Source organism: Planococcus citri, chromosome 4 (assembly GCF_950023065.1).
Source record: "Planococcus citri chromosome 4, ihPlaCitr1.1, whole genome shotgun sequence".
NCBI lineage: Eukaryota > Metazoa > Arthropoda > Insecta > Hemiptera > Pseudococcidae > Planococcus > Planococcus citri.
In genome coordinates, this window is record NC_088680.1 from 50581120 (window position 1) to 50598577 (window position 17458).

The following is a 17458-nucleotide window of genomic DNA, read 5'->3' on the forward strand; positions in this document are numbered from 1 at the left end:
TCTGAATATAGTATTTATTACGTTTAAATTGGAGATTCATGTGCATGGAGAGAATATCTGTTATTTCTTTGACGTGCTGATGTGAAGATATTACCTGTACAGGAGCAGATTCTGACCTGCAAAATGCATCTGAAATGTATTGAAAATTGTGATTCGGTGGTTGAGTGATTTTTTATTGCATTTTTTTCTTTCGAAGTTACGAATATAGATGATTTTTTTCAAGTTGATGGATTAAGTAATGAATCCACGATGTTGATTGAAACTTGAAAGTACCTATTAAAATTTGAAATAATTTCCAACATCCATATAATTATAGTATTCTTTAATTTAAAAAAAAATTGTTTTTATTTATATTTTAGGAGTATAGGACAGTCAGAGTACATATTATATGTACATAAGTTTGCAAATCTTACCTATTATCTATTCAGATGAACTTAATATATTAGTAGCACTTGAAAGATTACGTGAATTTTTGGTACTTTTCATCGCCAATTCATTTTGAATTTGTACCAAAGATTTACCTTTAGTCTCCGGTACCAGAAAATATACATACACGATGGAAACAATACTGACTATCGCATAAAAAGTGAAATTCGCGTAAAGACCATAACGATACCAAACAAATACAAAAAATTTAGTAACGAGGAATTCGGCGAAAGCATTGCTCACCGTTGCAGATACACTGCCGATAGTTTTCAGCTCATGAGGAAATAGTTCGGATCTAAGTACAAAAATAGTCGGAAAAATGCACATGATGAAAATGATACCGTATAAATTGAACAAAACGACGATAATTTTCGGTATCCAGGTTGTATCTAATGTATTATGCTCCTGACAGTACATCAGAAAAGCGGTCAAGATTTGAACTACGGCACATGAGACGAACCCTACTAGTAGCAGAGTCCGACGTCCGAGGGTTTCAATGAAACATATATTGACCAGAACAAAGATGAACGTCGAGACGCCAAAGATCAAAGTCAGATATCTACCTTTGGGAATATCGTCGTATTGATCCAAGACGACAGCTTGATACGATATAATTACCATATACCCAGTGAATTGCGCTAAAACGAAGATTATAACGCACATTACAAACACTCTGCTGACACCTGGAGATTTGAAGACGTCCCATAGGCCATGTTTCTTTTGCTGTACTCCTTCGATGTAATTCTTCATTTCGTCAAATTCCAATTGTACTTTATTAACGTCATCTTGGCCGCGCAGCCAAGCTAAATTATTCAAAGCTTGTGTTTTTTTACCTCGAGTGAACAGGAATTGCGGAGTTTCGACCATGACGAAACACATCGTCAACGATACCAGTGAAAGTATCAAAGGGATTATGGAAAGATAGGCGTAAGAAACGAATAAACTCAAGAAGAACTCGATCATTTCACCTCCAATTACCAACACGATCATCATGGATCCGAAAATGCCTCGTTCGCTGGGAGTGGTTATCTCTCCCAGGTAAATGCTCCACGTGATATCGAATAATCCGGCGGCTATTCCTAGAATTGCCCTGCTCAGCACGACCATTGTTGCAGATTTTGCCACGATCAGTATCACCCATGATGAAGCTTGCAAGAATGTACCAATGGTGATCATTAGTTTACGGCCGACGAAACCGGAAAAAAAGCCAGCTGCGATTGACGAGATTACTTCTAGAGCAAAATACATCGATGCCACCCATGATAATTCATCTTCAGTGATTGGAAAAGTGCTGGAGGTGGATGATAAATGATCTAACGCAGGTGCTACCCAACCGAATCCTAATCCGAATACGAAACACGTTAAACCACCTGAAATTGATTGATGAGATTTTATTCAAACGAACCCTCCTGCTTACGTGATTCGTATAAAAATCGTACTCGGTTACCAATTGGTCACTTTTTCAAAATTTTGGTTCCTAAAGTTGTTTTTTTTTTTATTTTTAAAAATTCAATTTTTTTTGAAATCTTGGTCATAAAGTAGGTATTTTTTCAAAAAAAAAATCTTAATGTATGAAAGTAGGTACTAGGTACCTATTCACTTTTTTATCCTTTTCGAACTGGTTAAACTGTTTTTTCATTTCAGCGTTACGGTTGCAAAGATCTGTCTTTGGTTAAAATTGTCGAAGTCTGGTTCTCTGCCAAAAATGAAAGAAAGTTTCAGATTTCATCAAAATTTTCAAAAAATGTTGTTTCTTGCCACAAAATTGCTAAAAATTGTCGTTTGTTTGCAAGAAATTCTAAATGTCTCAAATTGACAAAAGTTCTTGCTTTTTATTAAATTGCGAAAAAATCTCGCTTTTCTATTTAAAAATGCTAAAAAAATTGCCTAAAAGTTTCGCTTTTTTGCCAAAAATGTCTGAAAATTGTCATTTTTAAAACTGTAATCTAAAGCCAAAGACTCGATTTTTTTTCTCCAAAAGTTGCTTAAAAGTCTCGCTTTTCACCAGAAATTGCCAAAAAGATTTTAGAAAAAATTTATTATGAGCCTCCGATGTGATACTTACATGAAAATACGGTGATTGTCTGTCTCTGTAAACTTTTTGATGAAAGTAGCATATTACTGTTCACTGTAATTGAAAAATACGCGTACACCTGAGACTGTTCAACAACACACTAATAATTTCAGTCAATTACGATCGTCATTTTATGTGAATACAGTTGAGTATGTATCCAAAGAACCAAAGTCGGTGCTTCAGCTTCAGAGGTCGACTGTAGTAAATAGTAATCGTAAAATTGTAGGTACATATACATATGAATACCTATGTCTTTCGGTTGACATTAATTTATCAACTAATAGTTATCTGGCATAAACACCTCGAGTGACAGGATTTACCTACCTACTTACTCGTTTTATTTAGTACTACCAAAAAAATTGAAAGTCATTGGTGCTTCAGAACTAGAATAGTGCATTCATTCATCCGCATTTAGCGACAATTTCTAACTCGTAGTGTACTGGTGTACTTATCAAAAAGTTGGTAAACTTTTCCACACTTGAAAGTTGAATTTCAATTACCCAATGAGACGTAAGACCAAAGATTTGAAAATTTGATGTATGTAATGAACAAAAATAGATGCTTCTGCGAGCACGTTGATTAAAATTTTACCCCGACAACGTCGTGGAAATCGACCAACTGTTGACGGGCAATACGCGAAGCTGACAGCCTCCTTTTGTTGACACTTCTGCTTACTGTAGAGAGGTGATTTATTTATGGGTGCGAAATGCGAATAAAGTGTTTTTATCAGAGTATCAGCTTTAGGAGAGATTATTGTAACACGAGTTCTTGCACGAAAAAACTAATCAAAACTAATTGGAGCCGCCGCTGTGTCGTTCACGTTGTTTTTCAAAATGTTATTGAGAATTCTATTCCTGAACTTGATACCCATCTGTTAGGTTTTGCTGTACGTTTGGTTGCCTATAAAGAGTCGATTAGGAGTATTCTGTTGAGTCAGAGGCTTCAGTTCGTTGATCGATTCGTTCAAGTACACTTTTATTGTTAAAAATTAGTTTAGGAACGCAAATTTTGGATTGTCTGGTTTTTTTTTTCATTTTTTTTTTGCCATTGAAAACATGTTAACTGAGAAATGTTCTGAATCCCTTGATTCGTGGTTTCTGCTTCAGATCTCATTTTTCCTCAAACGAATCCCCAGAGTTTCGCTTTTTTGGCAGAAATTGTCAAAAATTGACCAAACGTTTCACTGTTTATCAAAATTTCTGAAAACTCACGCTTTTTCCCAAATTAAGCACCTCAAAGTTGAGCTTTTTTGCATAAAATTACCAAAAAGGCCCGATTTTTGCGAAAGAGTTGCAAAATAGTTGAACTTTTCAGACAAAAATTTCGAAAAAATATCACTTTTTGCCAGTATTGGTGGAAAGTTTTGTTTTTTGCTAAAATTGTCTAAAGACTTTCCTTTGTACAAAAATTCTCGCTTTTTGGCAAGACTGCTACTCAACTACAGTGGGTCATTCCATGTCAATTCGACCAACGTTTTTGAGTCATGTCTTTCGATTTCGCTCGAATTTTTTTTACAATATCTACCCACCCAGTAGATAAGACACCCGCAATCAGTTTGGTCCCAGCGCCCTCAGGGGGCGGGTGGGGGGGGGCTTCCATTATTTTCACATTGTCTCGAGGTACTCAACTTCAGCAGCGCATTCCTCCAAAACTATGATACTTTGATCAAAACTGATTTCACAGTTCGAAAGAGTATTGAATTTTGAACTTTTTAAGCATTTTGAAATTTTCAAAATTTCAGTTCAAATTTCAAAATGACGCTGTATGTGGGAGCTACCATTTACCTAAAATTCTGAAAAAATTTCCATAGACGTACCTTTTGATGCTTTTTCGAAATATTCAAGTTTCGAGATGGGATCTCTTAATTGAAGGGGAGCACCCCGACCCCCAATTTGAGGCAAAACAATCAAAAAAAAATCTGAGGCGTGTGATACGTCGAATTGTATGTTTTTGGTAACGCTGAACACGAATATGACGGTAGATTTCTGATTGGACCCTATCCACGGCCCCCAGCACCTCCCCAAATGGGGTAAAAGTTCAAAATAGAGTTTTTTTCGTGCGACACATCGAATAGTATGTTTTTGGTGATGCTGAACACGAATATGACGTCAGATTTTTGGTTGGACCCCATCTATGGCCTCCAACCAATTTTTTGGACTTTTACCAATTGAGGGAGGTTCTGGGAGCCATGGGTGAGGTCAATTTGAAAAACTATTCGTGTTCAGCGATATCTAAAACATACTATATATTTCATGTGTCACACGATTGAAACCATTTTTTTTTAGGTCCCCCCCTTGGGGAGGTGCTTGGGGGCCGTGGATGGGCCCAATCAAAAATCTGACGTCATATTCGTGTTCAGCGTCACCAAAAACATACTATTCGATGTGTCGCACAAAAAAAAACCTATTTTGAACTTTTACCCCATTTGGGGAGGTGCTGGATGACTTTCAAAATCGATTTTTTTTGGTGCAATTGACATGGAATGACCTTTAATCGATTTTGTTTATTTCCCCCAAAAATTACCTAAGAGTTTCGCTTTTTTGCTAAAAATTTCCAAAAGTATCACTTTTTTGACTGTAATTCTCAAAAAGTCTTGCTTTTGGTAAAAGTTGTCAACTTTTTTTATTTTGCTAATTTACTGTTGAAAATTCCAGCTTTTTGAAAAAAATTGCCTAAAATTGCTGAAATAGCGCAGCTTTTTACTAAAATTATTGTCGAAGTCTTGTTTTCTGCCAAAAACATCAAAAATTGTAGCTTTTTGCCAAAAGTTGCTAAAAGTTGTGTTTTTTTGCGAAAAATTCCAAAAAATCTCACTCTTTTCCAAAAATTGGTCATAATTTGTAGGTATGTGTCGCTTTTTAACCAGAAATTGGAAAATTCTCTCATTGTTGCCCTAAAATTGCAGAAATCTTCATTTTTTTCAATCAAAAAATTTAAATTAATTTTTTTGACAAAAATTACAGAGAAGTATCATTTCTTGGTACTAATTGCTAAAATTGTACAAGTTTATATCTTGTCCCTTTTTTTTTAGATTTTAATTACAAATTAAAAGTTTTGGTTTTTTAATGATTTTTTCGAGCTTTTTTGGTTATTACTTTTTTACCAAAAAAAAAGATGACGATCGCTGGGAATTTGACCCAAAAGTGGATAAACTCGTTGAATAGGTTGAGAATAAGTCACAAATGCATGATTTTCTAGCTGCCCAAATCAATTTCTGCCCCTCCTGAAGGAATTTAAAAATATGGCCGGAAATGGTGAATTTCGGTTCAGGAGAATTGATGTAAGGCTCAAGACTAATTTTCATCATTTTTACTGGATATACATTTTTTTTAATGCATACTTCGTCTAAAATGGTGTATTTTAGATTTTTAAAAATTTTCCAAAAATCGAAAAATCAATTTGAGCAATTGAAATTTTGATTGTGGTGGTTTCGAGTGATCTCCTGATGAAATTATATTCTATCATTTATCTGTTGAAATGTTGTTGAAAAAATTTCTGATGTAAAATGTCTACCTCAAAAAACATTTATTCAAGTTATATGTACATTCTTAAAATTTTAGGATTCTTATAATTATTATGTAAAAATCTACACTTTTCGATTTCCTACGTCGTGCCCTAAAAATTGTGCTTCAGACCCCTCCCCCCCTCCAGCACATTTTGTTGAGATTTTGTAACACGAAGTGAGGTTGGCAATTCTACTCAACGTTGCAGAACTAAAAACTCGGGAAACACACAATTTTTCGAGCACCCTTTAAATACATTTACTCCGGCGAACTTACGTACCTAGACCTACTGGTAGTGCTGGAAGGACTAAAACCTACTTCAGAACTTTTCCTAATAGCTAACTCATTTTGAATTTGTACCAAAGATTTACCTTTGGTCTCGGGTATTAGAAGATACACGTATATTACAGAAACAATATCGACGATCGCGTAAAACGCGAAATTAACGTAAAGTCCGTACTTATACCAAACAAATACGAAAAATTTAGTAACTACGAATTCGGCAAAAGCATTGCTCACTGTTGATGACACACTGCCGACCGTTTTCATTTCTTGAGGAAATAGTTCGGATTTAAGTACGAAAATAGTCGGCAAAATGCACATTATGAAAATAATACCGTAAAAATTGAACAAAACTACGATAATTTTAGGTATGAACGATACATTAAAAATATTATGATCCTGAGTATAGATTGAAAAAGCTGTTGAGATTTGAATTATGGCACATGCGCCGAATCCAACGAGTAGCAAGGTCCTGCGTCCGATTGTTTCGATGAAGCCTATGTTAACGAGGACAAAAACGAAAATCGAGATTCCGAAAATCAACGTGACGTATTTACCATCGGGGATATCGTCGTATTGAGCCAATACAACAGCTTGATACGATACAACTACCATATACCCGGTAAGTTGAGCTAAGGCGAAAATTAGCACACAAAATATGTACACTCGGTTACCCATTGGATGTTTGAGAACGTTCCATAGTACGTGCCTCCTCTGCTGTACACTTTCGATGTAATCTTTCATCTCGTTGAATTCCAGTTGGACCTCTTTGACGTCGTCTTTACCTCGCAGCCAGGCTAGATTACTCAGAGCGTATGCATTTTCCCCTCGAGTTACGAGGAATGGCGGAGCTTCCACCATGAGGAAGCACATGGCGAACGACACCACCGATATTGCCAAAGGGATTACGGAAAGATAAACGTGAGAAACGAATAAGCTCAACAGGAATTCAATCATTTGACCTCCGATTACCAACACGATCATAATGGATCCGAAAATGCCTCTTTCGCTGGGAGTAGTTATCTCTCCCAGGTAAATGCTCCAAGTAATATCGAATATTCCGGCAGCTATTCCTAAAATAGCTCTGCTTAATACGACCATGGCTGCGGATTTGGCTACGATCAATATCACCCATGATAAAGCTTGCAAGAATGTGCCAATCGTAATCAATGGTTTTCGACCAATAAAACCAGAAAAGAAGCCGGCTGCGATCGACGATGTTATTTCCAAAGCGAAATACGTCGATGCAACCCATGATAATTCTTCGTCATTGATTAAAAAACTACTCGCGTCAGATTGCAAGTGATCTAGGGCCGGTGCTATCCAACCGAATCCTAATCCGAATACGAAATTGGTTAAACCGCCTGAAATCGATTAATTGGATTGCGATTTATCTAAAGTAGGTAAAGCTCATCGCGAGATAATTGAAAAAGGTGTAATACGTACATGAGAATATAGTGATTGTCTGTCTTTGTAAACTTTTAGATAAAAGCAGCATTACTTTTCACGTTAGGTAATCGAAAAGTACCTGCGACTGTAACAACTCACTCATTCCAATCGATTATGATCGTTTATACGATATTTATTTTTATACTCGTAATTACACTCTCGAGTAGGTTAGGTTTCCAAGAGCTAACTGTTCGCACTCGAGCTTCTCTGTCGATAAGACAAGCTTTGATTTTCTTTCATGCTAATAGGCATGGTAATCGCCAAATTGAATACGTCTTTCGGTTGACATTGATTTATCAATTGGTTATCTACGTATAAACACCTCGAACAATAGGATTTACTCGTTTGTAGAGCTAAAAAAAAAAAAAATTACATGCGTGCTTTGTATCTAGATTGATGTAGCTATTTATTCACGCGTGTTTAGGTTCGCTTGTTACCTCGTGATGTACTCGTACTACGTTCAAGTGTAGGTAAACTTTTCCACTCTTTTGGGTTGAGTTTTCTCGAAGTTTTTGACAGTTGTTCTTCTCTCGATAAGAAATTAAAACCTGACGTCGATGTAAAAATAAGTATATTTTTTCGAAATTAGATACAACTTACGTACCTGCTACCTACGTGTGTTGTACATTAATAAATTATAAAAGTTAGCTTACTTCTACATTGTGTCGATCTCATTTTTGAAAGCCGAAAAGGAATAACGGAAGTGTTTCCAAAATAAATCGCTCTTATCTTGATTTTTTTTAAATTTATTTTTTCAACAAATCAGGCATAAATAAACATGCAAAAAGTGCATAGCCAATAATTTTTACTTTCTAATTGCTATAGATTTGAAAATGTTGACGTTTTCAGTGTTTTTCTGATATAAAGAGGTAGATTACAGGTTGGTGTAGAGTGGTTTAAGGTTAATGTACGTTTTTGCATAAATTATTAAGTATTTTCTCGAAAAACTGCACATTTCCAATCAAACTCGAAACTATAAACGATACCTAATGATTTGAACTGTTGTATGTATGTAATGCTTCGAATCCTGCCAGTACCTATTTAAATTGATACATTCTCAAAAATCGTCATTCACGTATCATCGATTAATTCGTTTCGCTTATTACAGAAATGTGTTTACTCGTATCAGTAATCAGAATTTTTATGCTTTTTTTTTACTCTTGTTTTTTTTCACTAATATTTTTGCTTTACTAGGCGAGTAGGTATGCAGGGAATCATAGTTCTCCACACGAGCTTCATTAGGTAATGTTTGAATCCAATTGATTCATAATTATTAGAGAACGGATTTTTATGAAATTGCAAATTTTTATACTGCAAAGATGATTGCGCATATCACTTTAATGTTTGCGATTCATACGATTTAGAGTTGATTAAGCCGAATTTGTTCTTGCATATTTTGTATATTTAGGTCATAAATTCAACATTTTTAGCGCATATTTTCGTATTTTAAAGCAATTTTCTTCGTTTTTTTAGCATTTTTAATAAACCTTGGTACGATTTTTGAAATTTTTTCGTTTTTTCCTTCAAAAAAACACGACTACTTTTGAGGAAAAAAGAATTCTCAAAAGATGAATTTTATCTCACGCTAAAGAAGAGCGACTTTTCTTTAAATGAAAATTTTTACGAACGAACTGATTCACTTTTTTGAAACATTATTACAGCAATTGATCTCTTTACAATCGAATCGAATCATTTACGAACAATTTGCGATTAAGTAGGTAAATAAATTGATTGATTTCTTGGTGAATCATTCGATTGATTTGTAGGTGAATCATTCGCGAACGAGTTGATCAATGGTTACTAAATCATTCGCGAACGAATTGATTCGTATAAGTGACTCGTTCGAGAACAAATCGATTCGTACAAGTGACTCGTTCGCGAACGAATAGATTCGTTCAAGTGACTCGTTCGCGAACGAATAGATTCGTACAAGTGACTCGTTCGCGAACGAATCGATTCGTGTAAGTGACTCGTTCGCGAACGAATTGATTGGTATGAGTGACTCGTTTGCGAACGAATCGATTCATTTACTCAATTTTTGATGAATCATTCGCGAACTAATTGATTCGTATTAGTGATTCATTCGCTAGCGAATCGATTAGTATTAGTGACTCATTTGCGAACGAATTGATTCATTTGCTCAATTTTTGTTTTTTGCTTTTTGGTAAATCATTCACGAACGGATTGAATTCTTTTTTGTGAATCTTTCGCGAACGAATTGATTTGTACAAGTGAATCATTCGCGAACGAATTGATTTGTACAAGTGAATCGTTCGCGAACGAATTGATTTGTACAAGTGAATCGTTCGCGAACGAATTGATTTGTACAAGTGAATCATTCGCGAACGAATTGATTTGTACAAGTGAATCATTCGAGAACAAATTGATTTGTATAAGTGATTCGTTCGCGAACGAATCGATTTGTATTAGTGATTCGTTCGCGAACGAATCCATTCGTATAAGTGACTCATTCGTGAACGAATTGATTCATAAATTGAAGAATTGATTAAAATTCGTTGCCGTTGTCGAATAGTTATTTCAAAAAATTCATCAATTCGTTCATGAATGATTCATCCTTGAATTTTTGTTCGAACTAGAATTTCGAAAATCCATCCGCGTATATTCGAATTTCGAAATGCTACGAAAACCGATAAATTCCATGTGGTAAAATGGCATATGAAAAAATCATTAAATGAAAAAATTAATTTCTCAGGAACGGCTGAACCGATTTTGATGAGATTCAAAACTTCACCCCTGGAAACTATCCAAGAATTTTTACTCAAACTCGAATTTCAAAAATTTATCTGCGTATAATTTGACTCAACTTGGCGAAAATCGTGGTAGGTAGTCTATTAAGAACTTGAAGGGGAGAAAGTTATCGAAAGTATATTTTGGATGTTTTTATGAAACCTACTGAGTTCGAAAAAATTTATAATTTCAACCCTTAAATCGTTTCAGGGTTTCGATCATCCTTAATCTTGATTGATTTTTTATCAATGGATCTTTGAATGTCTACCAAAGTTTTGCCTCTAGTTTCCGGAATTTTAAAACGTACAAACAATACTGTTGCAAAACTGCAAACGGAAAAAAATACGTAATTCATGTATATGCCATATTTCTCGGCGACGATCAAGTACATATAATTAATAAATATACCCATGACAGAGTTGCCAATGATAGATATACATCCTCCTATTACCTTAATACTTTGTGGAAACAGTTCGCCTCGTAGCAGGCAAAAGCTCGGTAATATTCCAACAGCGTAGATGGTCGAATACGAAGCGATGCTTATGAATATATAAGTGGAGAAATGTGGTACCTGGCAGATGTACTGCTGGGTGTAGAATAACGCCGCGCTGCATAAATGCACCAAAGCTGCCAATCCGTAGAACGTTCTCAACATGGTTTTACGAGGAAATCGTTCTACAAAAAATGCTGACGAAAATACAGCTACAAGTTGAACCAAACCGAGCAAAATAGTCAATTCTTTTTTGGTGAAAAAACCAGAATTTGAGAAAGAAAGCGTGGCAAATGATTGAACAGCGGAAAATCCTGTCGCTTGAGTTAGAGTGTATTGGATAAAAACGATTAAAGTGATTTTATAAATGAACGGTGTCGAGAATAACTTCGCTAGCGATTCTTTGCGCTGTTGTTCTTGACGAATGTTTTTTTTGATATCGGAAAATTCTCGCTGAACGTGTTCGTCGTTTCTGTCACCTTTCAAATACTCGAAATTTTTCTTGGCTTGGTCGAGTTTTCCTTTCATAATTAGAAATTGAGGAGATTCTCGTAGCAAAACAGCTGTGATTAGAGCAATCCCACCGAGAATGGCGTTTATCAAAGCTACCGTGTAATACGAAAAGTAATTAGTGAAAAAGTATTCCAGCAGGACTCCTACATAGAAAAATGACACCGCAACGCTGCCAAATATGCCTCGAATGCTGGGAGTGGCATTTTCACCAAAATAAATCGACGATGTGACGTCATTTATTCCAACGTCGATGCCGAAAAGGAGTCGTATTGCGCCTATTACCCAAACTGATTTGGTGAATAGGATGATCGTCCATTGTAAGAAGAATGCACCGGCACTGATGATCAATGATTTCTTGCGACCGATCGTGTCCAGCAAAAGGAGTGACAGAAGGGGACCTACAGTTCGACCTATTTCTTGCAACGAAGCGATCCATGATTTTTGTTCGGTGTTCAGAGGGATCACGCTGTCTGGATGGCTCAGTGTTTCCAACGTTGGTGAAATCCAACCGTACCCAATACCCTGTGAGAATTCGTTGAAATTCACTGCAAATGATCAGAAATAATCATTATTGAAGTTTCAAGCAGTTCAAAATTATCACCAAAAACTGATGAAATTTCAGAAGGTGAAAATACCTTTTAAAATAATATGTGAGGCTCAAAAAAACATTAAATTCTATGAAAATTCAAAAACTGAAGAAATGTCAATAAAATCAAATAAAATTATGCGAAAATTGCTTAACACTTGATTAAAATATTTCAACTAATAATAATTAAATTCCAATAACATCTTTTTTTAACGTTTTTTTTATACTGGGCGTATATGTATCATTGTGTTATTGGCAGGATTTTTACGTCCAGTTTCGAGGGGTTAATCTAGATTTGGTTCGAAAGATTGATTTCGATCTTTGATGAATTTAAGAATGTTTTCCATCTGTTTGATGTTGTCAGGAATTGTATGGTCAAGGTCTGAAATGTTTAAGGATTGGCGTTTTGTTTTGAGGGAGGGTCAATAAAATAGAAGGTGTTGAGTGGAGATTATTTCAGAGTTACAGAATTGACAGGTGGTTTTAGGTGATTTGGTGTACAAATGGTTATGGATTAATTTGGTGTGGCCAGTTCTGAGGCGGGTGATTATATGTATTTCTTCTGATCGATTTAAAGGATGAAGGTGTTTCCAAGGAAGGATTGATTTTTTATGGGCAAGTAGTTATTTATGATCTGTTTTTTGAGTTCCACAGGTTTTGCCAGGGTCACAGAGAAAATTTTAGAGGGAGTAACAGCTGTTTTAGCTGACTCGTCTACTGCCAGATTTCCTTCGATGCCTACATGACTCGGGACAAACATGAATCTAATAATTTTATCAGTAGTCTGAAGTTAATAAATGATTTGATGGTTCTTATGAACAAATTGATGTTCTGAAAATTTGTTTTGAATTGATAAAAGAGCAGAAAGCGAGTCTGATTGAATCAGGAATTTTTTATTGGCAGGAAGTTCTAAATCGAAAATAGAAGAATATCTGTGAGCTGTGAAGTTGGTAATTCTATCATCAATAGAAAAATCATAATAGCCTGCATATTCAAGCTCATTTTTAGAACCACCTGTGAAGCATAAAATAAATTCATGATATTCTGCTATGGTTTCAGTATATTTTTCTTTGGGAAATATATATCGGCACGACAGAAAAAGTGATTCAACCGACAGGACATTTGAACGACAAAATAGGCTATTTCAACGACGATTTTTAACGACAGTTCAGCACGACAAGTTAGGTAATACGAACGACAATTTGATTTCATACAAACGACGAAATAAATGTAATCCACATCCAAATAAATTATTGCCCGCCTAAAAAGTAATTGCCCGGGAAAATAAATTATTCCCCGCCAAACAAAAAATTCGAAAAATTTACTCTTTTTGAAAAAAAAAACAACTTGTAAACATGAATTTACGAGAAGAGAACGTTTGTGAAACTTTCCACCTCGTCGCGTCCCATCATACATTTAGGTATATCATCATCATCGAGTCGTATAACCGCTCGTGGTGGTATCGCGTACAAATCAACGCGTACCCTTATGCCGAATTGGGTATTTGGGCTAACATCCTTTATGTTGGTGTTGCCTCTATCGCGTTGATGACGTATCTCATGGGAATTTATTTTTGAGCTTCCACTAGTAGTTTCCCGTTGCTTACTAGTGACATCTACACAAGCACCTTGGAGCTAGCCGGGTAGTTTAGAGACCCTGAGCTCCTCAGTGTTGACCTCTATAGACGCTCGAACCAGTTTCAGCTTTTTGATTCTGCTAACAGATGGCGTGCATTATCTGTTAGCTCGGCTAATAACTGGTAGTCCCCCAGTACTTGGCGTGTAATGTTGATAATTGCACGAAAGATTTTTAATTACACGCACAAGCTTGCCTCTGTAGCTGGGTTTGAACCCGGTACCTCGTGAACGGAGGTCCGCGGCTCTACCTACTACGCCACCGAGGGACTATTTAGGTATATATAGGTGGGTAATTCTCAAAAAAAGGTAAAATTCGTATACATGGCAAATTTCTCAGAGATTTTAGCATGAATTTTTCTTTTTTTCTGGTCCATTGAAGGATCACCCCCCCCACACACATTTCACATTTGGTATTGAGATTTTTAGCCCCTCCTTTCATTGGTGTGCATTCAATTTTATACCCCAAATGTCCTTGGACTTGGTTGTCACACGCCATGTTTTTGAAAAGAAATGTTATAAAGTGTCATGAACTTCATTTTTTTGGGGGAAAAATTGACATATTCCCATTATCATAGAACACACAGGTTTGAAAACTGTCACACACTTTTTGCGCCAATTTTAGAGCAATTTTTAATTATTTTTGCTAGCTTCCCAATCTGACATTTTTTCTGGTAAGTGGCAGGACTGGTTGACTGTTCTCATAGAAATGTTACCCCGCACCATATCAAAATTGACTTTTTTTTTTAGAGAATTACCCAGGTACATACACTATACAAATTCCCTATTCTTCATACTTCGTTCTTCTGGAAGGTCAGCGAAATCAAAAAAAGCACTGCTGGTTCAGTAGACGAACTTTTTATTTTTAATTTTTTGTGACGTGCTTTTATAATTTTTCATGTCGTTCGTTTTCCTATAAACTTGCATTTTTTTTGTCGTTCATTTCTACATTTTTTTGTCGTGCACATTTCGTCGTTGAATATATTATATAGACGTGCAATAAATTATTCTGTCGGGCAATATCTTACATCGTCGTTCAAATTCATTTACCGTCGTTTGAAAACTTTTTTCGTCGTGAAATGATTATTTTCCCGTGCAATGTCCTTTTTTGTCGTTAAAATGCCCTTTTCTCGTCGTGAAAACGCCTTTTTCTGTCGTGCCGATAAATCACACCCTTTTTCTTTGAATCACCAAAAATTATTGAAACTTTGGTTAAAGGCACAAATTGTACGAAAAGTTTTAAAACGTGTTAAAATGATATCAAAACATCAAAAAAACATTGAAATTACTGAAAAGTACCAAAAAGTAAATCTTGATAAAATGTAGGTATTAAAAAATTACATGAAACACAGAAACTTGTAAATAACCAAATACTATTAAAATTTTAGTTGAATTTGTCAAAAATTGTATAAAAATGCTGAAAACGTAGTTGTTGAAACTATATAAATGAAGCAACAAAAAAATCATTTAAATCAGTGAAGATCGCCAATAGAAATATTGAGAAAATTGGGTGAATCGTCGTTAACATTGATTTTAGAACACAAATAATAGGCTACATCGAAACCAATCATTAAAAACTGGCGAAATTTCAGTTGATTTGACAAAAATGGCATGAAAAATTTCAAAACATGTTAAAATAATATGTAAGTATTAGGGGAAAAAACCTTTTTGAAATCATTGAAAATTTCCTCAAACTGAAGAGTGAAGACATTTTTGTAAAATAGGCAAAATGTTGGGAAAATTTCATACCTAACACATCGTTAAAAGGACTTGAAAATATAAATTATCAAAATTACTGCAAATCAACAAAACGTTATCTATGTTGCGTTGCAAGGGCTTTGAATGGAGATGACCAATTTTTGTCGGGCTCAATGGTCGTTCCTCGTTCGTCCGGGATCTTAGACTTAGAATTCAGTAACCCCTCATTGATCGAAAATGTCTTTGAGCTTATGCAGTTATTATATCATTGCTTTCTTTGTTAAATCGTTTCGAAATCTTACCTTGATAACATGTAAATATAAATTTGAAAAATTTGATGAATAAGCTTCATTAGTGCAACATGCTAATAAATTATCGTACCTGGAGTCACAGCCAGTGTTTGATGGAGTATTTCCTTGAAAATAAGCATTGCGAACGATTTTCAATTATGTATAGTTACTCGTGAATTCAAAAATCAGCTTCTCCAATTTTATAATTTAAAATTCGTCGATTGCGACTTATTGCATTTTTAATAAAATAAGTATTACTGATTTATTTCACAATAATTGACGACTAGTTCGACGTGAATATTTTAACAATACTTGAGTGCGTAGATATACGTGTGTCAAAAACCAAGTACATATGTACGAGTAGTACATATATGTAATGTACCCGAAAATTAAATTCAGCTGGGTGTAATTTTTTTTATCGTGAACGTTGTTATCGATGAGAGCTGAGTAAATTCATTGTGTACGATGATTCTGAAATTTTACATTGCCATTTATGGTGTTTTTTGAATTACATATTTATTTACACGTATTCATCATGTCTTAAGCTGACTCCCCTCAAGTGTCTTGAGTAAATATTAATAAGTACATAAGTACACTTCCCTATATAAATGATGTTTTATGAGGTTCATTTAAAAAAAAAAAAGAAAAAATCGGATCAAGAAAATGTATTTGAAAATAATCAAGTATCGCATGTGATGCGCCAAGCAAAAAGGTACAATAAGTCGCAAAATCAAATTTTCAGGAGAGCCAATAAACAGAAAATTGGCAAATAATTTTAAAACATTTTTTCTCGCGAAAATCAATAGTATGTATAACTCCTTGGCCGGGTCTGCACCAAATTTGGAATGGTACAGATTCGGTGACGAACCCTGGCTGTAGAGCGCTTAATGTCCGGGAACAGAAGATGTACCAACTGAAGGAATAAATAAGCATGAGAAAATTTTTATCTTTTAGTGTTTCGCATACACCGGACGATGAACCAACAAATCGAGCTCTCTTTTTACGAAAATGCTCGTCCAAATGTGGGCTACAACATACCTCAAGGACTCCATTTTCGAAAAATCCAAAACGCATTAAAATCCATAAAAATGATCAAAATTTGATTGAATTGTTTTTTAAAAATATTTTTTTATATGTATCACTTAAATTATTTAAAATCATCGAAAACTGGTGAAATTTCATTAAAAAATTTCATGTTTGAACGAGGTGGGGTGTAATTTTATAAAATTACATCAGTTTTTAGTCAATTTTAAATTTAAACCTCAATTTATGTAATTTTTGTCAGAATTTACGAGAATTTTGATTCGATAATTTGTATTTATTTAAACTGTTTTTTATTATTTTTTTTAAAAATTGTTTTCATTGGTATTTTCAGCAATTTTGGTAAAATTTTTCCCAAATATTTTTGATTTTTAATTTTTAAAAAATTTTAAAATTTGTGTCATATTTTCGAATTTTTATAATTTTTAATTTGGTGGGTAAGTACCTACGTAATTTGTTGTCTTTTCCGAAATTTTCAAACATGTAGTCCAGTCATTAAAGACCAATTTTGTCCCATCTACGGGGAAAATGAATATCAAACAGATCTTTCGCAGATATTGTTCACAGTGGTCCCCTCAACAACATACTAAAAGTCCCTGCCCCTACGGGGTCCGGAACCCCCTTAAAGGGGGGTGGGACCTCCCCCAATTTCAGTTTTTTGCCATTTTCTCCCCCCGCATTGCATTTTAGCGAAAAATATGCAAAACATAAAAGAATCTACGTC

At 34.9% G+C, this 17458-nt stretch overlaps 3 protein-coding genes across 3 annotated transcripts; all 3 read right to left on the minus strand.

Moving 5' to 3' along the window:
• Positions 1-303: 303 nt before the first annotated feature.
• Positions 304-2690, minus strand: LOC135843145 (facilitated trehalose transporter Tret1-like). Its single transcript, XM_065360906.1, has 2 exons — positions 2492-2690; positions 304-1796 (listed from the first exon to the last, which is right to left on the minus strand). Exons 1-2 carry the CDS (start codon positions 2541-2543, stop codon positions 421-423), a joined length of 1428 nt encoding a protein of 475 aa, XP_065216978.1. The 5' UTR covers positions 2544-2690; the 3' UTR covers positions 304-420.
• A 3326-nt stretch (positions 2691-6016) lies between these two features.
• LOC135842486 (solute carrier family 2, facilitated glucose transporter member 6-like) lies at positions 6017-8138 on the minus strand. Its single transcript, XM_065359966.1, has 2 exons — positions 7732-8138; positions 6017-7649 (listed from the first exon to the last, which is right to left on the minus strand). The coding sequence occupies exons 1-2, from the start codon at positions 7781-7783 to the stop codon at positions 6262-6264; spliced, it is 1440 nt and encodes a 479-aa protein (XP_065216038.1). The 5' UTR covers positions 7784-8138; the 3' UTR covers positions 6017-6261.
• Positions 8139-8288: 150 nt separating this feature from the next.
• LOC135842487 (facilitated trehalose transporter Tret1-like) lies at positions 8289-16237 on the minus strand. Its single transcript, XM_065359967.1, has 2 exons — positions 15785-16237; positions 8289-12030 (listed from the first exon to the last, which is right to left on the minus strand). The coding sequence occupies exons 1-2, from the start codon at positions 15831-15833 to the stop codon at positions 10679-10681; spliced, it is 1401 nt and encodes a 466-aa protein (XP_065216039.1). The 5' UTR covers positions 15834-16237; the 3' UTR covers positions 8289-10678.
• Positions 16238-17458: the final 1221 nt, after the last annotated feature.